General features: G+C 45.4%; 1 protein-coding gene across 2 annotated transcripts in view; it reads right to left on the minus strand.

Moving 5' to 3' along the window:
- The window catches only part of STK38 (serine/threonine kinase 38), a 349,824-nt gene that overhangs the window by 177,729 nt on the left and 148,322 nt on the right, over nucleotides 1–23,773 (minus strand). For both annotated transcript variants that reach the window (XM_069633553.1, XM_069633554.1), the window contains exons 7-8: nucleotides 20,805–20,907; nucleotides 7,249–7,310 (exon numbers count right to left, since the gene is read on the minus strand). In XM_069633553.1, coding sequence (XP_069489654.1) covers nucleotides 7,249–7,310; nucleotides 20,805–20,907 — 165 coding nt within the window. The remainder of the gene's footprint in view (nucleotides 1–7,248; nucleotides 7,311–20,804; nucleotides 20,908–23,773) is intronic.

The raw sequence follows: 23,773 nt of genomic DNA on the forward strand, positions 1-23,773 counted from the left end.
ACAATGATCATCAGTGGGAGTTTGTTTTTGCGAGTTCATTTTTTTTGCAAAGCTCTTTAGGGTAACACAGTGGATCTTCCACATCAGACCAGTACAATTCACCCTTAGTGCCCTCCTCTATACAGATTTGCATGTTTAGAATCCGTACGAGGTACTTTAGGAGGAGTCCTGCTGGGTTCCTCCATTGGAAACGGTCACTTCCTTTTAAGTTCTTGTCTTTTCTGTAGGAGGATTACGACTTTGGACATGTCTATGAACCGCACATGTTCCCTTGATGATACATGCCGAATGGAAGGGAGGGAGCCGACTATCACCCTCTTCCTCCTGCACACCTTCCTCCACTCACGATGGTCCTTGGGAGGAGGACGACTGTCACCCCCTTGACCTGTAATGCCGGACTAAAACTGCTAGGCCTGGGAATATTAGGTGGCATGTGTTCCTATGTTCCACATTGAGGATGCCACAAAAGATGCGATCTGGTTTCAGGGGAAGCAGATCAAACTGCTCTTTTTTCCCCACAAAGAAACGAAATCTTTCGCGGTTGAAGGTTTGGTAGTGCTTTCCCTACCAACAGTACTCAACCCCCAGTCTCTCCTGATAAGTGTGGCGGTGGTGCACTGCTCTTGGGTCTTCAAGGCCGGAAAACGTAATGTCATGTGTTCAAGACATCTAGGACTAGTCAGCGGAACCTTTGTCACTGATCTCGTTATCTTGGTGCCATGCTTAATGGCCCATGATTTTGAGATGGTCTTTGAGAGTGTGACGAGGTCTGGCAGTCGGCAAATGTGGTCTCCTTAGGCAGGCTTCAAGCAGGCTCACTTCAGCTGGGAGTGCGAGTGTGAGGGTGTCCTAGCGGTATTGCCTTTTAAGGATTGAGCCTCTGCTTCCACAGATTGCAGAACTTGTTTGCACCTCCTCCGAAGAAGGAGGTGTCCACCTCTGACCTGTGACGTGACCTGCACTGTGTATGCTGCCCAGTGCACTCAACTGACTTCGGCTTCAATAGTATGCAGTCCGAGCAAGTCTCCGTGACGTGGTCCCATGGAAAGCAATGGTTACACAGGGGAAAGGATTGCAGCTATGGCAGAATCTCAATTGCCTATTTCCCCCATCAGGAGAGGGCAAGGGGCGGCAATCACAAATGTGATAATAAAGGCAAGTGTGGGCATTCTAAACCTTAAGAGAACTAGGCATCCCGCCCCCAAACTGTTCAATCTGTAAGACTGGTGATAATATTCAAAGTCGACATTCGCTAGAATCTCAGCTTTGGGGATTTTCTCACTTTTTTTCACTATGCTGTTGATCACACAGCCAACCAACGGCGGAAAAAAACAGAACGTTGATCCTTGGAGTGTCACGGGTGCCACCTACACGTAGGGTATGGATAATGTGACGAAAAGCAAGCACCCTGTAAATGCCCTTTTAATGTTTGAGTAAAAAAAGATGCAATACCCTGGACTAACCACTAGATGGGAGCCTACGCAAGCATGAGTAATCAGATCCACAAGCTTCAGAAATATATACACAAGACAAACATTTCTTAACCAGTAACGCAGCACACACGAGAAAGAGATTGGTTTTGAGAGTATCAGAAGGAGAAATTACAGACCTGTAGAAACCATCGGTACCAGTGTAGGGAGGAGAACAGGTGTTTTGTTCCTTGTTGGGCTTTTTTCTATGCTTTGCTTTAACTTCTAATGCTTTGTTATGCCTTTCAGGCCTTTTATGTCATGTTATGTTATGCTATATGTGGTTTCAAGATACCCACTACTCGGTAACTTGGTGAGAGGTCAGTGCGCTGTCACTACACAGGTTAATTCACCGGGTTGACTACATATATCTCGCTGTCTGCCTGCCAGTTACGCATGAGTTCGAGTATGAAGCAACGAATGCCTGATGTTGACTTTTAGATGCTGAAGTCATTACAAAGTATTGAATTACCTGGATAATGTTGTTGATACTCCTGTGATACTATTGTGCATCAAACTACAGAAAGCGCAAAATTTCTAGACTTGGTACACTCCAAACGCGCAGGAATTACTTACCAGCATTTGTGTGTGGCTTTGCAGGGAACGCACAGTCCTTATTTGCCCATAAAGGTCCTTGTCAGCTAAATCGCACCCAGCCGCTCCGCGGCACGCAAAAGCTTACCCATTTGAAGATGTTTTGCTAAACGTAAACAGACCACTGCCACAGCCATCATCATTGGCTGGTAGGCTCACTGGGACCACAAACCCCAGAAGCACCAGCGCTCCTCTTAGAGAAACATCAGGCTCTTCAGGGGTGAAGCCAGTCTTGCGCCGGTCCTCGCCATCCAGCGCAGAAAACGCTGTTTGTAAGTACGTGTCACCATTTTTTTCTTTTTTCAAACAATTGAAAAATTGGATTTTTCCCTCTAGACAAACTGTTCGTGTACTACCACAAACAGTGTTTAAGTAAAGCTATTATAGCAGCACACACCTCAAATGACAAGAAAGATGAGGGACTAGCCACCAAAAGACACCATAAAAAACCCCGGCTGACAGCGATTCAGTCCCCAAATCCAGCTGGTAAAACGAAACATACTTCAGAGCTAAAAATTAGCCTACTTAATACACACTCACTGAATAAACATGCCCAATGTATCCATGACCGGATCATTGAGGAGGGCATAGATATCTTCTGTATTACGGAGACATGGCTTAAAGAACCAATTGGTCCCACATGTGACATCTCTGTCCCAGAAGGATATGTAATTCATTGCGCCAATAGAGAATTCGGTCAAGGAGGTGGAGTAGCAGTAATTGCAAGAAATTCCATTCCCCTCTTCCCGGGTAAATCTATATGCAATGGTAGTGAAATGCCACATTTAAAAAACTCACCGACCGAAAATAGCTGCCTCTCCTTAACCTTGTAAAGAGGACCAAACTGCGCCAAACTGGTTGTCGGAGATCTTAACAGATAGTACGGCAATCCGGCAGACAAAGATGCTATTAAACTAGAAATCCTATTGCAAAACAGATTTCCATGTTACCAACAGAGAACCCACAATGGAAAATTGACATCAGCTAGACTGGGTAGTAACAAATAACCTAGATGCACACGACTACCAGACAGAACCCTGTATCTGGTCTTATCATTTTAGCGTCACTTTTCAGGTCAACCCACCATTTCCTTCAGATAAAAACCCAAATACACTGATGAAAGTAGCCCAAACAAATTTAAAAAAAAATCAGTAGGTAATAGCTTGAATCCTGTTTAAAGGAGATCAATGCTAATACCAAAGACGAGGACTCTTGCGACACCATGATGACCAACCTACTCGACCATCTTAAAGAACTAACAGACCAGAACGCCCCCCTCCAACTTAAAACTCTCAGATCCAAGATCAAACCTCAAACATGGTTCTCAAAGCAAACGTCCTAACAAAAAGAAACAGAGAAAACTAGAAAATGCGTGGAAAAGAAAAATCCACTGTACAGAATAAAGAAAAATGGAAGACTATTGAGCTTAGATATAAGAGAATGGAGGCAAGAAAGCAGTACTTCAATAATCAAATCACATTAGCTGCTAATGCGACAAGCATACTATTCAATATCTTGAAATCCATTGAGAAACCTAAGGCAAATCACAGACCCCTTTACTCCATCTCAACAGGAATGTGATAATACCCAGAAAGCCTTTTCCAGAAAATCGAAAAAGCTAGAGACACAATCACAAAGTCTCAATAAAAAAAAAACGTACATAAAAATGTCTCTAGAAGCAGCCCTTGACAACATTAAAGCCTTTAATTTCTTTAATATCACTCAAGAGGACAAGGAAAAAACACTTGCCTCTATGAAACCCACTTCATGTGCTGAAAACATCCCACCAGCTAAAATGATATTAGAAAACTCAGACATCTTCGTCCCATACTAGCAACAAATATTAACACCTCCTTCAGGGACCAGTCAGTGCCGAGTCACTGTAACTACCCTGGTCAAGAAACCAGGCTTAGACCCAAGAGACATCAGCAACCTCAGGCCAATTACGAACTGCAATAGGGTAGCCACCAAACAATTACAGGCGCATGTTGAAGTTTCTGAATCACCCCATCCCCAACAGTCAGGATTTAGACCAGCATACAGCACAGCGACTGCCATGATAAACCTTCAGACAAAGATGCTCAGCATCATGGATAAGGGAAAGCAGGTCTTATCTTACTAGATCTCAGCGCAGCCTTCGATCTGCTAGATCATAATCTGCTCGAAGTTGAACTGGGTAAAACGACCAAATTGGTCATCAGCAGATTAAAAATGGATAATGTAATTTCTAAAAAAACAGGACATCTCGTGTCCACTGGGGAGACAAATTCTCCACTGAAAGAGAAATCCTTTTACGGGGTACCACAGGGAGCCAGCAGGTCACCTTTACTGTTCAACCTGTACATTAGATTCCTATGCCACGTATTAGAACACGCAAACATCTTTTTCACAAACTATGCTGATGATACGCAGCTAGTGATGGAATTCGTGGGGAATCACAAAAAAGATAATGACAACGTACTCAGAATAAACGACATCATAGAACAATGCATGGACATAAACTGGATGTGCCTAAATGGCAAGAAAACTGATTTGATGGTCTTTGGATCCCATCAGGCCAGAAACTCCCTTCCTCTAGACTATTGCTCATTCCAGATTGAAAATACACAGATTAAGGATCTGGGTAAAGTCAAAACATTAGACATGAAGATGGAAGCATCATTAGGGGCCGAAGTACAGACACAATATATTATAAAAACATGTAACTACTACCTAAGACTTCTAAAATCCATCAGACCATATCTGTCGGAGGGCAACTGTGCCCCCGTGGCCCGGGCAACCATTCTATCCTACCTCTACTACGGTAATGCGCTGATGGTAGGAGCAAATAAAAAATGCCTCAAAGTCTATCAGATCTGATACAGTCAGGATTATCAAGCACAAATCCAAATCCGACCAGATCAGTAAATCCAGAAAGGAGCTGCACTGTCTTAGAGTTGAAAGTAGAACCCAATTGAAGGCCATTATCCCAGATGCATCCATGGGAAAGCACCAGGGTACATGAAATAATAAACACACATACGCACCCATCCACAGATTAAGATCAGCGGAACAAAACAGGATTGCTGTAGCCACGCACAAACACAAACTTTGATTGGTCAAATCTTTTCCGATCACCACAGTAGGCCTTTGGAATAATCTGCCGATTAACATAAGAAAAGAAGCAAACTACCTACGATTCCGCAAACTGGTGAAGACTCATCTCTTCAAATAAAACTATCATATAGGTTCACCCAGACTCATGCACTAAGCACCCAGATAGTGCCTCGTTCATCCAGGTTTGTCTCACGTGTCCATTTATCTGCGCCCCGAGACTTGTGAGTGACCGGGCAATAGAAATTAATAAATAAACACGGTCTGCACGGATGTACCTTAATATAACGAAAACCAAAATCTCGTATTGCAAAACCACAAACAGAATAGGCACGAAATGTATTTTGTCCCCCACAACATGTGTTTGCGGGGGTCACTCCCATGACCCCTGTAGACCAAAATACCGAATTAGGGGAATGGGAGACGCCCCCGCAACCCCTCCTGCATCAATTCGGTATTTTAGAATAACATTTTCGTACTCGGGCCATACAGGCTTTTAAATGTGGTATTTCCGTTGTATACTTGTCTGCACCAGTAACCAAACTGCCTATTGAGGTACCCACGGACAGCTCCCTGCAATTCTACGTTCCGAGACCGAATACATGTAAACTGTTTAACAAATATACTTAATTGCTTTCGAGTTATTCCAAAATTGAACTGGCTGTAAGGAAACCTGTACACCCCCCCCGGTAGAAATACATTGCAACTGTTGTCACATCTAGACAAAAATGTGAAGATTAGCATTGCGTCACATCTAGACAGAATTGGAATACTAGCTTGCGTCACATCCAGATAGAATTGTTGAAGGTCAGCTTGCATCACACCTCGATAGAATTGGAATACTAGCTTGCGTCACATCCAGATAGAATTGTTGAAGGTCAGCTTGCATCACACCTCGATAGAATTGTAAAGATTAGCATTGCGCCACATCCCAACAGGATTGTGAAGATTAGAATGCGTTGCTTCTAAATAGCGATGCCACTCACCAACCACACTCCTCTGCATACACTTCTCGCACTCTACACAACCACAGCTCCAAAGCACTACAAACCGCACGCATTTCACTACATCGCAACAAAACATAACAGCCTCGCACAACACATGACGGCTACCAACCAAAAAGAACACCTAAGCTCAGCGAATGGTGTCAACCGAACAGAGGCTGCCAACAGCACATCACAGCTCTCTTGTTCTTTTTTCCCCGCTCAACTATACTAACCCAACCCACCCCACCCTCTTTCCTTTTCAGATCTGCCAGAGGACCACTACAGTGGTGATAATGTTACAGGATAGTTATACCGCGCGCTAACATTAACACTGCATTGACTGTAATGTAATATTCACTAGCTCTGTGATACCTCTGGGTCTTGGGTCTGGGCACTATCAACAAATAAAAGAAACGACTAAGCAACTCACAAATGGCAATTAAACACACATCCCAATACACATCAAAAAGAACACTGCACCTCTACAACTAACTTAGATACCTCAGGCCAATGCATCCAAGGACCACTGGCACACAAGGCTCCCCTCAGAACACAAAATCCTTAACGCTCTTGACATAGAACCCATAGATATAGACCCACACAGAGCTCTGGGTACATCTGTTATGAAAACAAAATCTTACTTGCATTTGCCCTCTCCCACCACAAGCCGCATTCCACCATCCACCCCTTTCAGCTCCAACAAAGCCCCTGGAGGCCATGCAAATGACAACAAAGTACAGAAGAAATCTCAGGACCATAACAATATATTATCTAATACATGGTCAAACAGATTGCCAAATCCCTAGCTTCATAAGTCTATGTTGACCAATCCTGCTGGAGTATGGGGCGGAAAATCTATGCGGGTACCCCCAGAGGCGTGTGTTTTTGTAATGAGGGTTCAGTGTGTTACCATTTGCTCGTTCGAGTTCGGAAGCCAATCCTAAATGTGAATAGACATTATGTTGCAGAAATGTTTCTAGCTTTACCATACATTTACTCCAGGTGATATTCCAGGTAGTTATCCTGTATATGATCTGGTTATTTTTTGTCACTGTCTATGCATCTCCAAATCCCTGAAGAAACCATAAAGACTGTCAAGTACTTACTAACTGACGTCGGTTTCTCTTCCACGTTTCTGCTTTCCTCTTGGAATTCATATTCTGGAATGCTAACATGGAGCAGAAAGGAATGGAATAGAGCAACATTAAAACAAATACACTCTCACAGTACAGACCTGAACTTTAAACAGAACGGTATCCCGTTGTTTCCACAAAGTAAATTACTTCGATGTAGTCTACTATGAAAATACTTCGAATTTTATACACATTTGTGGGATGCGGGGTAAAAAGGGGGCAGGAAGGGGTTTGAGGTGAGGGTGGTACTGGAAGTGAAGAGGAAGGGGTGTAAAACATTTTTAAATGAAGTAATTTTTCCAAGTAATTTCAACAAAGTAAATTGTTTGTTGAAATGACATTGGCCCAACAGTACATAGTATATGCAACATCATTTAAACAGACAATCCCAGAACTCATAACATGAGTTAAATTACATCCTAGGATCCGTTCATAAAACAAATATGTCCATTATTAATGAACCACCATGTGACCTTCACCATGGAGCCAGAAACATCCCTTTAAGATAAATAATCATTGTAAATAATACTAACACTCTGAAACGTTGACAAATATTCATTCATTCATTTAGGTGTTTTGTACTGCTCAAAGTGCAAAAATAAGTCTGCATCAGGGGTGGCGAGGTCGGAGAATAGAGGGGAGACGGAACAAGGAAAAGATAGCGTGTGGTGTCCATGCGATAGATTAATGGGAAGCAGTGAAATTCTAGGATGCACACACTCCAGGCAGAAGAGAACTGGAAGGGAAATGAGGAAGAAAGGAAACCGACACCTCCACGTTTCACTGTTGAGACTGAGCTGCTGAGAGTGCGTATATGTGATGAGCCCACCAATTTGAGTCAGTAAGTGAGAAGCAGTGCATGGTACTTTTGGACAGGTACAAATGTGGGACAGACCTACTTCAGCGAGCTGTTGGCAAGTACCCTAGGATCACCGTTCATGGAGAACAGGTCAGCGAGAATCATTATGTGCCAGGAGGAAGGGGATCTCAAGAAGAATCTACCAGGAGCTGAAGGAAGTGGTTGGTCCCCATGGGTTCAGATGTTAGCCAAGTATACAGAATTGCTGATCATTCTTGTCCCATAAGCCAGTTCTTGTGGGAGTTGGTTGGGGAGGGTGGGGGGGGGGCAACTCCCAATCACAGAAAAATGGAGACCGTTAGAGAGCTGGCTAGGATTCATCCACCACTTGGGAGGGGGGGGGGTCCATAGAATAGAAACAGGAAAAAAGGTGGGGTGGAGTCAAGGTATGTATGGCTACTACAGAAGGCAAACCGAGTTAGCAGGGCTTCAACAAGAAGGGCCCATGGACCAACGAGAGAGGGTTTTGGGAGGAAGGCTTTCTGGAAAAGAAGGGTCTTCAACATTTTCCTGGAGAAAAGGAGGTTCTTTCGCAATTTATAAGTGCAAGGATGGAGTGGTGGGGGCAGGGTGGCATTGCTCCCGATCATGGGCTGGCCATTTGGAATATAATGTCTCCTCTATGCTTAACTTTGTATCAGGGTTCTGGCGAGGGCTGGTATTTAAAAGGTCTCTGGTTTTTTTAAAGAAACCTTTGTCCCATTGGTCTTTGGGCCAGATTCTCCTAATGGCTGGAAACGTTTTGAGAAGCACGAAATTAAAACTTTGGACTAGTGGGAGACAGTGGAGAGATTTTAGTTCTGAAGAGGTGCAAGCCCCACCCCTTTTCAGACACAGGACCATTCTTCACTGCCATGTTTTGGCCCAGTAGGTGTCAGGCCTTTGGCACACATACATAGAGGATATTATGTTAGGGAGAATTATTTGTGTGCCAATTCCCTTCAACCTTAGAGACCCCCAGGCTCCTTTGCTGGACTTTAGGACTTTTTAATTTTTAGCCTGGAGTAAGACCTTTTTCTTACTCTGTGTTTTGACTTGATTTGGATTATGTTTCCACTGTTTTTGGAGTCTGGCAAACTTTTCTATGGTGACACAAAGCACCTTTAGTGCAGTGTCACAGAGAAATCCTTTAGATTTCTCATAATGTTTAAATACCTTTTCTTGTGTGAACTACTGTTCCCAAGAATAAAAAAATGAAATTGACTTTACTTACCTTTTCTCTTAGTGGGTCCAGCACACAACATCTTATGTCGAGTGCTCGGGGGTTACTTAGTAGCTGTACTTTTACCCTCTCTACATTAAATGGCTGGTGTCAGTGGTTTAATTTTCCTACCATTGCGCTTTTCTACCACAGGCTGAATCCTCAGGTGCAGTATAGCACCCATGGGTGACCATTTTTGTCAAAATTGCCCTGGTCGTCCGCCCCCCCCCCCCCTCCCATGTTCTGTTTGCAAGGTCTTTCTTGGCGCGTTGAGCCAGGTCTGAGCCCTTTGTTCGTTTGCCCTTCCCACCTCTGGCTCCAGTGCGTATGGAAAGGCAGGATGTGAAGGAGGTTCCCGAAACTCCCCCGTCCTTTGTCTCTAGGAATGCCTGAATGCAACCAGTCCCGATTGGCTGGCTGTCACCCTGCTGGGCGATGGACAGCCTAGGCTGTGCATGAATAAGAGAAACCTGCTTAAAAGGCGAGGGTTTTGGGACTATATGCAGAGTCAACCACTGGGATAAACACCCGAAGAAACTGAATGAAGCTTGCTGGATCCTCCTAGACCTTTAAACTGCCCGGTGAAGCCCTGCTGCGGTGCTGAAACTCTTTTCAATTGACAACAGAAGCTCTGGAAGGGACGACTTCTTCTCTTGTGTTAGTGGGACCAACTAACGCCGAGACGAACTACACTGGACGATCTTCCACCGACTGGCTGTACTTTTTTGCTGCTGCAGGATCCGAGTGCCAGGGGTCGAGACATCCATATTCTAGGGCAACGTCTGAAATCCGGCAAGAAGCTCCAGGAGTCTCCCAAGGATCCTCCAGAAGCAGGATGACCAGAGCTCGAATCCCCTCAGAATGAAAGACCCAAGCAGCGAAGGAAGCCCAACCGGTATCCGAGATCTGCGGTGGGGCCGTTTACCAAGCCCTGAAACCGCAAAGTGCCACTGAACCGAAAAGAACCCGTAGCAGTCGATGACCTCCCAATTGCTGCCGCAGGAGCTCTCTAGAAGTCCTCCCCTTTAGCCCCACAACTGAAGCTCAGGAACCAAGGGTCTGCACTGCTGCAACAGGTCAGAATCCAGCTGCACCACTCTTCTTCATACAAAAGGTACTTTTGAGACTTGGGGTACTTACCTCATTGTCTCGTTAGCTGTGCTGTTCTCAGTTGAGACTTGCATTAGCTTATTATTTTAGAGTTGGTTCTAACACTGCTTTCCGCAGGCTTCACAGCCTGTGACCCTACCAGTGATTTCTACAAACTCTCTAACTTTGTGCAAGACTTTTATTATCGAATAATTGCTGTGCTCCAATTGACTTTGGCTGCCCTGGCTGCGTGCCGACTCTTCTAGTCCATTGACTGATATTTCTGTCCCTCATAGGTGGTAATTTGTTTTAGACGGTTATTGCAGGGAAAGGCTTTTCTAGACTTCAGCGGAAGATTTAAGTATACTCACATGCCCTGAGAACCTGTTTAACCTTTACCCTTAAACATTTCCTTTCTTGAACTCGGAATCTGCCAAGTTTAACTAACTAGTGATATATAAATGCCATTACTGTCCTTGTGAATAAAGTCACAGCCGGGTGTAGGAAGTGTGTAAAAAGCATATCCAAAGAGTATTCACTAACTTGTGCTGATCTTTAAAAGTGTATTTGATGGTTACATACATTGCCCTTTAAGAATGCTGGTTTAAAAATTATGTTAAATAAATATTTATAACAGAAACCTTGAGTATAAGTGTTACGTGTAAATACGAATTTCATTGCTACAGCTCACATTTACCCTTCTTGAGCTCTGTCACACCACCAACTTGTGTAGTACAGACCTATACCAAACAGTGGTTTACCTAATACCAAGCAGATGAGTGTTGTGTAGTCTCACACAGTGTTACTACGCCAATTATTACCTAACCTATTACAGTAGTCCAACCTGGACAGCCCTACCGCATGAACGGACACTACTTTGTGGTGGAAATCTAGGCAGTAGAGATTTCTACGTTACCTGTACAGTTACTTGTTGTGCATCTGTATAGCAAATGAAATGTGTAAAAAAATAAAATGTAAAAAAGAAAATAACCTTAACTTTTGGCGACCGGCAAGGAGCCATGCCAATGGACTGTTTTCTGAAGCATTTCAACACCTTGGAAAAACTAAAATAGGCTTTTGTAGGAGGCTATGGGACCTTAAACAGACTATTTAGTTAATATGTAACATTTATTGGAATTCTCCACCTCAATCCATACCACTAACCGTACTTGTCAGTCATAAGGAACAAGTTACTTACCTGTAACTATTGTTCTCCAGCATGGGTCTGGCATGGATTCACATGCTCATTATTATTCCCTGAATACTTGGTAAAAGCAAAACCAGCTTCACTTTCACTTACAAACTGTCTTTCTCCCATAAATCTAGAGTTGTTGGTCGTCTCCATGACTATCAATGTTAGCATGCGCCACACTTGGATGGAACCCTGAACTTTAGCGCCACATCTAGATAGGATTGTGTATGTTAGCATGTGCCACACTTGGATGGAATTCTGAACTATAGCATGCGCCACATCTAGATAGGGTTGTGAATAGCATGTGCCACACTTGGATAGAACTGAACATTGGCCTGCACCGCATCTGGATGGGATTGTGGAAGCTGGCAGGTGCCACACTCGAATGGAATTAGGAAGGTAAGCAAGTGCCAAACTTAAACAGAATTGTGAATGTTAGTGTTCTAAATGTCATAACCCACTAAACAAAAAACGAAAACCTTCTTCATACATCTCACAAAAAAAAAACTCAACTATCTCCCGCACAACAAGCCGCACGCACTTTACAACATTGCAACAACACATAACCTGCACCAACAACACGAGGACTGACATTGATCCGATACTCGCACCAAAGCTCAGCACCCGGCGTATACAGAGTTGAAGCTGCCAACAGAATACCACTCTTACTATCCTACTCCCTCTTCACCTTACTAACCCATCCCCACCTTCTCGTTTACAGATCCGCCAGAGCGCCTGGGGACCAACTCAGTTGGTGACGGTGCACGGTACACATACCTTTAACATTTAAGATCAATCTGGCTTTAGAGCTGCCAGAAGCACGGAAACTGCCCTCGTGAACATCTGTGAAGACCTGCTCTCCAACTTCGACTCCAACATCCCTTCTCTCCTCATCCTACTCTAGCTCTCTTCGGCCTTTGACACGGTCAACCATGCCATCCTGCTCAATTGTCTGTGATAACCTGGGTATCACCGATCAGGCCCTGGCCTGGCTGACCTCTTTCCTCTCTGATCAACCCTCCCTGGTCCAACTGATGCCCTTCCTTTCCTCCATTTCACCCTCTACCTGTGGTGTTCCCCAGGGGTCCAACCTCTCTCTTTCTAAATCGGCCTGCTTCTACTCTACGCCCTCTGCAACTCACCCAGAACAGGACTGCGAGACTTGTCCATGGCCTCAAGCCATGATTGTATCTCTCCAGCCCTGAAATCTCTCCATTGGCTCCCAATGACTGCAAGGATTAAAGACCCTTTGCATTGTCCACAAGGCTTTCTGGGGCCTGGGTTCAAAATACCTTCAACTCTTCCTCCGTAAATACCTTCCCACTCAAGCTCTTTGCTCCTCCGCCTCAAACTTCCTCAGGGTCAGTCACTTCTCTAAACAAGGAGTTGGCTGTAGATCTCTTTCCACGGCTGGGTCCTCCCTCTGGAACAGCCTTCCTGCCGAAAGTTAGTGGCTTTCAACCAGCCACGACAAACGAGGCAGACACTGTTCCCAATATGTCAGAACCCTGTGTCCGCGATGTCCTTGGCCACAGTGATGACATGGTCCGATGGCACCTTGCCCTCTTGGAGGATCTCCGGTGCCTTGACCAGTTTGTCATCGGGGAGAAATTCCAGCAGCAGGGCCATCTTATGCCACAGCTCCCTGTCGTATCTAGCCAGGATCAAGAGCGCATTCGCTGCCTTGACCGTCGTTGCCACCGAGTAGATCACCTTTCTACCCACGGCATCCAACTTCTTCCCCTCGCTGTCCCCTGAACCGGGTCAGCCCCTTTCACCTTCCAGAGGGCGGTCGCCAGCAGCTCAATCGTCCGGGATGATTTCGCCTGGACCACCTGGGTCTTCAGGGGCAGGTCAGACACCTTACCCTGCGCTGATTTCGTTTGAGGAGCAGCTGGATCGATGCCTTGAGATGGAGGCAGACAGTGAAAATGAGCATGCCCTGTTTGCGCGGCAACCCCGTCAGAAACAGACTTGCAGTGCTTGCCAATGTCTTGGGCCCCCCACGGATGGAGCGCCCTAAAAGGACTTAGAAGCCCGCTCCTCGGACAAGTCGGACCTGGGTGTGGCATGCCCCTGCTTGCCACACAAGGTATAGACCTTGGTGTGGAGCGACGCCGCCAACCTACCGTGACGAACCTTGACAGTACGCTTAGAGAAACCAAGGCAGATTTCACAATATTCTTTCTTGTGGTGAGATGGAGACAGTAGAGCCACTGGGAGCAGTTTCCCTGCACAAACACATTGCTCAATGCGCAGCTGGAGCAGAGCCTGAAGAGGAAACCTCTGTCCTTCTCGTAAGGCGGTTCTTTATTCGGCCATCTGATTGGGTACTCTAAATTCTTTTCCCTCCTCCATTTTCAGGTACTGCTTTGGGAGTCTGTCAAAGATGTGGAATACGTTGGAGGATGCAATCCATTCGAAAAACAAGTTGCTTACCAACTGTTAACGTTTTTTCGGCTAGATGTTCCTCCAACATATTCCACTTCGCCCTCCCAGCCTGCCCCGCTGGAGGATTTCCTATGCTATTGCAGCTTACGTTTCCGCAAGGCTAGGTGCAGTCAAGCAGGCATTGGATTGGTGCCACACATTCTGGGGGAAAAAAATATGAACTGAGGGTACGGGCGCCGTGCGTCCTATTTATAACATCCAGTGATGTTGCCCTCGACTGAGGCGTTCGAGGGACATCGACCCGACGTCACAGATGCAGGATGCCCTCTGCCGAAAAAGTTTCCGAAGTGAACAGCTGTGGACATTACATGTCAAAGATGTGGAATACATTGGAGGAACATCCAGTCGAAAGAACCTTGGTAAGTAACTTGTTCTTTTCCTGTAGTTTTCTCCCTGCGTGCTGCCTTGAATTGTAACGCTCCCTTTGAAAATTAGACCTTGCATTTGTAGTTCGTCACCAAAGACCTGTTAGTTAATGACTTAAAACCTCTCCTGTAATTACGCCTCTGCGGTGCTTGTGTAACTATCTCAATGTAATGGGGTTTGTTGGTTAAAATAGTGTTATTTAGAAATACCATTTTACAATGCCGTACAGATTAGATCCCTTGGAACAGAATAATATTTTCCCTACTTTCTTCTGTGCTTGGTGTGATGTCATGTCCGGCCTGCTCAGAGTGACTGGGTGTGCTTATGCATGCCTTTAAGAGGGTTCCATGTGTTAATATCCCCACAAAAATATCGCCATATAAAAATATCAACATATTTTTGCAGCAATATTAAGTCATGGAACCTGCGGGGGACACCCCTGCATTATTTTTAAAGGAGCGAGGGGACACCCCCGCAACCTCCAATTGTCCCAGGGCCGTGAATTTCTATTCTTACGAGTTTGGCATATAGGACAGGGGGTAGGGGGAGGGCAACCTTGCAACTCTTCACCACTGATTCTTTACACCTAATTCAGAAAATCCTGCTATTCTCCATGGTCTGAGGAAACTGAAGCACAACCTTGTGAGTCAGCAGGACGAATTGGGCTTCTGCAGACTGCGCCAGGTGACTTCCACAATTCAAGTAATCTGCTAAAATGGAGTGCAGCCTCGGACCAATCCCCATGCCACGGTCTATTGCTCAAAGCCTAGGACCGTGCCTCCAGAGAATTGGGAGCTGTGGAGTCTGGTTCAAGTTTTTTTTTTTTTTTAAATTTAGTTTTGACTTTTGCCTTCAAAACTATACAATTGCATCGGAGGTATTATTTCTAGATTGTTAATCTGCAAGGGAGAATTTTTGTAGCACTGAGGCACTCAATGGCATTTTTGCTTTTGTATCTTTCGTTACTATGTTGGTGAGTTTAATTTTCATTTTGATGTTTCTATCTCTGCTCATGTGTCTTAAACCTGGTCTCATTAATTTAGGCAACCCTATTCCTTGCTTCTGGTATTGGTGTTCTGCAGCAAATCTGCTCTGGATTTATTTTGAAATGTTATAAGTACATTTTATTTTGTGTTTGCAAATAGCCATGCAGACGCTATCCTGTTCATCCCCACTCCTATGAAGAAAAGCCTTGGTTTCAGTTAATCTACCTTCGGAACTAGGATTTTAGTGACATCAAATTCTCCTTTCGGCTAATGATTATGTAAACCTGGTGTAAGGCTCATGGTGACATTGTTGACTGTTGGTGTAACACTTAGGCTTTCTGTTCCTAGAAAGGACAGAAAAATCCAAATCTTCTCAATTTTGCCTTCTAACTGGTTAGTGTGGCAAAAAAGCAGGAACATTTCATACAGTGAAGGAATCCTTTGGACCTTATGCACAGGAACCAAGTGAGGAACATTAAATATTGTTACATCACTGAGCTTTCTTTGAGCAGCCTGTGTGACCTCCGTTGAGCGGCTGCCGCTAAAAGGATGGAAGTGGAGTTTGTACTGACCCTTGGGTCCTAGTGAGAGGAAGAGGTCTGAAGCATGGGATGTGCCGGGGACTCCTTGTAGGAGGGTGGGAGAGGATTGGGGGGCTGGACTGCATATGTCCTAGCACTTGAGGAGTTCTACTTTGTTTTGAAGAAGGAGATTACTTGCATTGACAAGATTGTGGCACCAAAGAGTTGAAGAAAGCCCTGGACAATTCTCCAACATGGGGTCTGGCATGAATTCACATGCTCATTAATATTCCCTATTGTCAGTCCGGGAATCCTCGGTAAAAGGAAGAAACCGTTTCACTTTCACACTTTTTTTCTCCCATAAACCAATCACAGAGCTCTGGGTCATACTGCCCCCAGCCAATGATTGCCATTTCCCTAAGCCCTGCCTCTGGCAGCCATCTTCAGATTTTTACCGCACTTTCAAGTGTTAGGCCTCGTGTTTTGCTTGGAGCTTTTCTTGCCCGAGAACTGCGACCACTGCATCTTGAGGACCCATTGCAGGGATCTTATCCTCAGCCTGGCCTCTGGCACCAGAAAAATGCAGGATGCCATGAGGCCGAGCAACCTTAAGAATTCTAAAGCCGGGAGACTCTGGGCATGTTGAAACTTGTCCACCATCTGCACATTGTGATGAGCCCTCACCTTGGGAGGCGAGCACTTCCCAAGGACATGGCCAACACAGCCCGATGTACTGGAGCTGTTGAGAAAGTGTCAGATGCGACTTCTTGAAATTGAGGGAGAAGCCCAGCCTGTGGAGGGAGCGGCAGGTGAGATTGAGGTGATCCAACTATTGGTCGGGAGAACGTGCACGATTAGCCAGTCGTCCAGGTAGGGGTAGATGTGAATCCCCCACGCGCCTGAAACGCTGCCACCACCACCACCACCACCACCACCATTAGCTTGGTGAAGACCATCAGGGCGGATGTCAATCCGAAGGGCAGGACCAGATACTGAAAGTGCGAGTCGCCAGCCGCAAACCTCAGGTACTTTCTGTGCTTGGGATGAATCGGCACATGAAAGCAAGCATCCTGTAGGTCCTGAGACACAAACCAATCCTGAAGTTGAAGGGCCTGGAGGAGTTGAGAAAGAGGGACCATCTTGAACTGGTCCTTCCTGAGAAGTTTGTACAACCAACGCAAGTCCAGGATGGGCTCAATCCCATGTCTTTCTTTGGGATCAAAAAATAAGGGGAATACCATCCCTTGTTCCTCTCCGCTACAGGCACCGGTTCCATAGCGCCTTTCTCTAGCAGGGTCAAGATTTCCTGCACAAGGAGCCGATCCAGAAGCATCAAAGAGAATCCCCAGTGGATTGTTGTGAGGCCACTTTAGGAAGGGAAGACAGTAGCCGTGTGCGACAGTATCCAGAACCCACGCATCCGAAGTAATGGCTTGCCACTCTTCGAGATGCTGAGACAGTCTGGCCCCAACCGGCAAACCATGGGTCATGGCCTCATTTTGGAGCGGCTGCGGCAGTGCCTGAAGGCAAGAAGGCAGCTGCCTGAGCAGCTTTGGCATCTCTATTTCCTCCGACCACCACGGGTACTTTTTCACTAACCCCTTTGACTGGCAGCTCCTCTCGTTCTAGAAAAGGAGGAGTAGTAACAAAAGAACCTCCCCTCTACTGCTGTCCCCTAGGACGAAAAGGCAGAGGTTGACGCACAGCTGCGCTTAAAGATTTCGCCACAGCTTTCAAGGTCTGCAACCTCTCACTCTCATCAGCCTTGTTGCCAAACAAATGCGCCCCATCAAAGGGCATGTTCAAAAGACGGGCTGGAACATCCGGGGCAAAACCTGACTTCCGCAACCACGCAAATCTGCGTATAACGGGGCTCGCAGTCATGGACCGGCTAACACCGTCAGCCGTGTCCAAACCCGACTGAAGGGATTCACACATGGCATCCTTGCCATCTTGCACGAGAGCAAGGAACCCATCCCTTTCTTCCCCCTTCGGGAATATGCTCAGCCGCTAGAGAAACAATTCCACAGAGTGTGTGAAAACCTTGCTGAGGCATAACTGGAGTTGGCTGATTTCAACGCTATACTCCCTGCAGAAAATACCTTGTGAGCCCAACCGTCGAAGCGTTTGTCGTCCCCATCAGGCGGGATGGTAAGGTATGCCACCTGCCCCGAGGTGGCCGTAGCCGCCTGAACCACCAAACTCTCGGGAGTGGGGTGAGTGGATAAGTAGGTGGCAGTTGCTAACGGAAGGGCGGTACTTCCTCGTCAACGATTTGTTAACAGCAGGAAGAGATTCCGGTGACTGCCAAGCAGCCGCCACCCTTTTCTGTAAATTGAGATGAAAAGGTAACACCTGGTCAGAGGACGGACCTTGATCTAAAATGTCTGTTAGATCATCTTGTACAAAATCTTCAAGAGGACTGGACCAGACCAGATACTCTGTGACCCTAGCCATTAGACTCCTGTACGAAGACTCTGCATGAGCCTCAGGTTCAGGCCTGCCAAATTTCACTTCCGGAGAAGTGTCCAACCCACTGGCATCATGAAGGGTTTGCCTCAACTCCTCCAATTGACTGTCCCCAAAAAAGACAGGAGCCACATCAGGCTCAACAGGGTCATCAAAGTCAGACCTTTCCCTCCTCCTCATACATGTCGTCCAGAGGGAGGTAAAAACCTTGCCTCGGGACAAAAGAGGGCCTGGAGTCCACCACTGGCCTTACAGACTTAGCAGTAGCCTTCCTTGGAGGATCCACCTTATCAGGGAACTCTGTACATTTCGGGCTAAAATACCCAAAGGCATCGAGGGCGCTGAAGGCTTTGGCATCGACAATGGTGCCGATGGCTGATAAGAAGGCAAAGCCTCGATCTCGGAATCCGACGGACACGGCGCCGATGGAGTCGACGCAGGTTTCAAGCCCTTAGCAGGTTTCTGTGGTCTCGCTGGGGACGAGGAACGAGACTTGGAAGCATGCATCTTGCGACTATCCTGAGCCTTGTCCGAACGGGACCTCGAAGGTTCCCAATGCAAGTCGCGTCGAGGACACGAGCCCGAAGGCGTGCGAGCCACATTACGAGACCGTTCCTTGCCGGCTTTATCAGAAGGCACGGCTGGAACCGTGGCTTGCAATTGAAAAATCGCCAACATCTGCTTCTTAAAGGCCGCCCATTCCTCCGGAGTCGAGGACTTTGTCGGGCATGCCACTTTCCTCGCAGCTCCATCCTCTGAGGAAGACGGGGAAGGCGACGGCGCTTCCTAGAATGCCGGGATGAGGAAGAAGAGTGGCAGGAACCACTCCGGGCCTCCTCCCGACACGGAGAATCGCCTCTCGAGCCGTTGGTGGAAACCCCCTTGGACGATTTAAATTTTCATGACTTACCGGGGTTACAACCCTTACCTACCTGAAGCTTCCCATTACGCTCCCACAAGGCCTTGGCAGTCAGCGACTGGCATTTGGAACAGTCGTCTGTGGTGTGACTCTCGCCCAAGCAGCACAAACAAATGCGATGCGGGTCAGTGATCACCATTTTAGACTTGCAGTCCCGGCAAGTCTTGAAGCCAGACCGCAGAGTCGGAGGGGGTCGAAGAAGAAGACGACATCTCTACGATGACACACGAGGTGCGCAGAGTTCTTGAAGCAAACACATTTGCAGAAAAAACAGAACTGAGGCTACGGGTGCTTTGCGTCCTATTTATAACATCCGGTGACGTCGCCCTCGACAGAGGCCTTGGAGGGACATCGACCTGACGTCATCGACGCAGGACGCCCTCTGCCGAAAAAGTTTACGAAGTGCACAGCTGTGGACATTACATGTCAAAGATGTGGAATAAGTTGGAAGACACAATCCATTCGAAACTGCCTTATAACAAAGTAAACTAAATTATCTGGTAGTGATCAATGGACTCTTCAATAGAAGGCAAAGCTTTGGGCAATGCAACAGATCTGTGCAATGGAAGAGTAGAGCGGGCAAGAGGAGTTCGGTGATGGATTTTCTAGATTAACCACGGAGATGAGTTTGAGCCTTTGAAGTCATTCAATTAGATATACAGATAGGCCAAGAAGAGGCTGCGTGTCTGTGTGAAAAAAGTAAGCCAATCACTATATGGAATTTACCACATGGAAAAAACAAAATCCCCAAGATCTAGAGACGGTAGAGGTCTGCTTTGTCTACTGTTGGACTTTGAAGGCCTCCATAATTGACACAATCCACTTTACTGGCTGGCAGAAAGGGAGATGGTGGACCAAACAGCCTGCACTATTGGCATTTTGCTCCAACTGCTATGATTAAGCATTTGCCTACAACTAAACAGCAGGACGGAGACTGCAAACTATCACTGCACAATTGCTCAGATTTGGTATTGAATTCCCCTTATTGGCATAATATATCAATGTCGGACCTGGGTGCAGGGGTGTAATCCCTGATGCAACTGTGTGGCCTATATTCTGAATATTCATCAGAAGGTCAACATTACCACTATTGAGTTTGGGGCTTTAATACACACAAACCATTTCAGATGGGGTGAAGTGCAATACATAAACTGCTGTGAAACAAAGAAGTTAAGCATTCTGTCTCTGCTTAAAAAATGGGCGAGTGCTTCACTTGAAGCCTATTAAAATAATGAACATGATCTGCAATTAAAGATGCGCTAAAATGACCCCTTTAATCAGAGTAGCTCTGGTGTATATTCAATTTAAGACAACTCATTTAGGTCTATCGCCTTTGTCAGTTTTGAAGACCCCACAACAACATATGTAAACATGTGAAAATATTTAGCATCTGTCGATCACAAGCAGTCATCCAAAGCTTAAAAACATTACAGGACAGACTAGCTTCTTGTTCTGAAACATGCTTACACAACTTACTGAAATCACTAGGAAGACTGTGGTTCAAGTTTCTATAGAACTCGGTCCGATGAGCCTTCTTAAGTCCGGTGCAAAGTCCAAAATCTGATAGCTTCACATGACCCTGAATTGAAAGTCTTAGTGTTATTACCTGGATTGAATTGCAAAAACAAGCTACCGTAATGAAAAAAAGTTTCCTACAGATTTAGAGGTTTACCCAACAGTGGCTTGTTTATTTAGACAATCCTGTTTTAGTAACAAATCTAACTTAATGGTGGTTATGCTTGGGCCCTACCAGTGGTTCCATGTTAGTATTAGACAATCAGGAACATGCAAAACATTTATGTAGACAACACAGATTTTGTGGTGGTGAATAAAAAAATAATAAACCATGTGGGGACAGAAATAGACGTGTACAATTGGTTGCTCACAAACTGGCAGCATGGAGTAGCAGTGTGTGCGACTCTTCCAAGAATGACGTTTGTGTCTCAGTATGTAAGAATACAAGTGAACATTGAAAGGAGGGGCTGGAACATCTCATGCCAAAACAGATTGGTCTTTGGTGTAAACCCGGTTTGGATGACGGTATGGTTTGAGTTGAAAGTAAGATTTAAATCAAGATTTCTCAGCGCCATGTGGTACATTATTTTTTATATCATTGTATTATATTGTGATTATACAGGATTTCACCCTCTTCTAAGTAATGTAACAATATATTTTAGCACCAGGGGTGTGGGCGTGCGACCAATCGGGTTCCTTGGATCACAGGCTGAATCCCGAAGCAAAGCCAGCGTTCCAAGCAACTAGGTGGCTGCATCCCCCACACTGCCATCTTACCTCCCGTCCCATATGTAAAATGTACATACCCGACCACCACCACCACCACCACCTCCTAGCTTTTTTCTTTGCCGCCGCTCAGTCTCACTCCTGTCCACAAAGGAAATTGAAGAGGGCCTCTATATGGAGCTGCGTCGTGAAACATGGCAGCCATTTAAGAAAGTATTTTCCTTCAATGAACGGGACACCGCAGGGAGTTCTGTTCATTGAAAGAAAATACATTTGTCTTAGCACCCCGGGTTTACCGGATTGACAACCCGGGGTGCCAATACCAATAATTACCTGTTCCACAGGCTGGAACGGGTGGTAACAGCAACCGTCAAAGGCCCTCGGAGAACGGGTGATTATTGCTTAGAGTTCGCAAATTTAATGAAACTCAATTTAGCAATCCCTTAAGGACGAAGGACAGTAAAACTTCTTGGAATTTGAACTTGCAGTGCAGGGATGCCCCACGTCCAAGGGAAGCACTAAACCAATTATATAGCCACCAGGCCGGCCATGTTATCAAACATGAATAAACAGAGAAGATAATTAAGAACGGATTAATATTTTGGTTCAGCTTCTGAAAGACCTTATGTATTTTGGTGAGCAGTTTCAAACGAGTTGGGAACCACCCTTTTAAAAATGGCCGATATTTTTTAACAGTTCTTCAAAAGAAACAACGATATCAAACGCAACATTATATTAGCACAGCCACTGAAACCCACATAAACGGACCAGCTCATTTGTCTAGAATGGTACAATCACATTTTACTCACCTTGTGACGCAGCCGGTTGAAAGGCAGTAATTCAGAGGGCTCTTGAGATATGCTTTGCTACAACAGGCTATTTCTTATCCTTTAAATTTACACTTATGTCATAAACTAGACATTCCTTTTAGTGATCTGTCCCACATCGCACTACCCTCTCTCCTAAATCCCAATTGTGTGTAGTAAACATTTAAACTTGTCCCTAGCACAAGGGTTGCAAGAAAATTCACTGGGAAAAGGTTAACATGTAAAATAGAAACAGCATCATTAATCAGCTTCACCATTCCCTCATCTGAAATCGGCCATCAAATGTTACATTTTTCTATGAAAAAAAACCCAGTACTCAAGCACAGTAGAAGGTCTTTCCAGGCAACTTGTAGAATACAGTCATGGTAGTCTCAAACTCCCCCACCTCGCTGCCCCCCTAATATGGTTTCCCATTAAGCAACACAATAAGCTGCACCAAATTACAGGAGTACCATGCTGACAGTACTAGTTCTTAGTCATATATTTGGAAGCCTTGCTGTTAGAAAAGCTTATTTCGTAACCACTGCACAGTCTGTATCCTTAGACTCAATTTCAAATAATGTAAAATTTTGATAAACAGATGAAACAGTAGCATGCATCGTTAAGAAAGGTTGTCTTTTTGCCACTTTCCTCCATGGTGTTTTATGGACCGCCACTCCTTTTGCGCTTTTTTTTTATCCTGACTCCAAGTGAAATAAAACCTTCACTTCTCTTGCCTGCCTTGTACATGGTTATGAAAAAGCTAATCAGCCATTCAGACCATAAGAACTGTGAAACTTGGTTTCACTGTTTAATTCTTGTACTTTTTAACATTGCAAACAGCACCTTAGAGTGCAGTGCAACAGGGATACTTTTGCATCACCCTAGTTTTTTTAACATAATATTTTTGGTTATGGTTACTTTTATATTTCGCCTAAAGACAAGCTGCTGGCAGCAGTTACATTTTTACAGTTTTTGCTTTATTTTTAGTGTGTACATTTGCGTTACGCATATGGCGACTGAAAATAGCTACTGCCCAAAATGTCTGTGCCACAAGATTTTAGTTTGCTCTTTGGTCATATTGTCGCTTGACCTTATTCCTGCCTTGCCAGGTCAGGAAATCCCTTATAAAAAGGTCATGCACGTGCCCAGGAAAGCTGCAGCTTTCGCAGTGTAGGGAGCCTTGAGGGGTGGGGGGAAAGGGAGGAGGTGCGCAGCCTACGAAGGTAGCTTGGATTGTCTAGTCCCAGTCCACATCATTGGTGCCAGAAAGTCTGCGTTTGGCAGATGCGAAACCAGTAGCTATCCCCGATTAGACAAGTACTAGTTGTGTGAGTGGTACATCAGATCCTTACCATTGGGGGGCTTGCACTTGCTTACAGTTCAAATGTTGGCTAA

This window comes from Ambystoma mexicanum, chromosome 13 (genome assembly GCF_040938575.1).
Source record: "Ambystoma mexicanum isolate Mex_15411 chromosome 13, UKY_AmexF1_1, whole genome shotgun sequence".
Lineage (NCBI taxonomy): Eukaryota > Metazoa > Chordata > Amphibia > Caudata > Ambystomatidae > Ambystoma > Ambystoma mexicanum.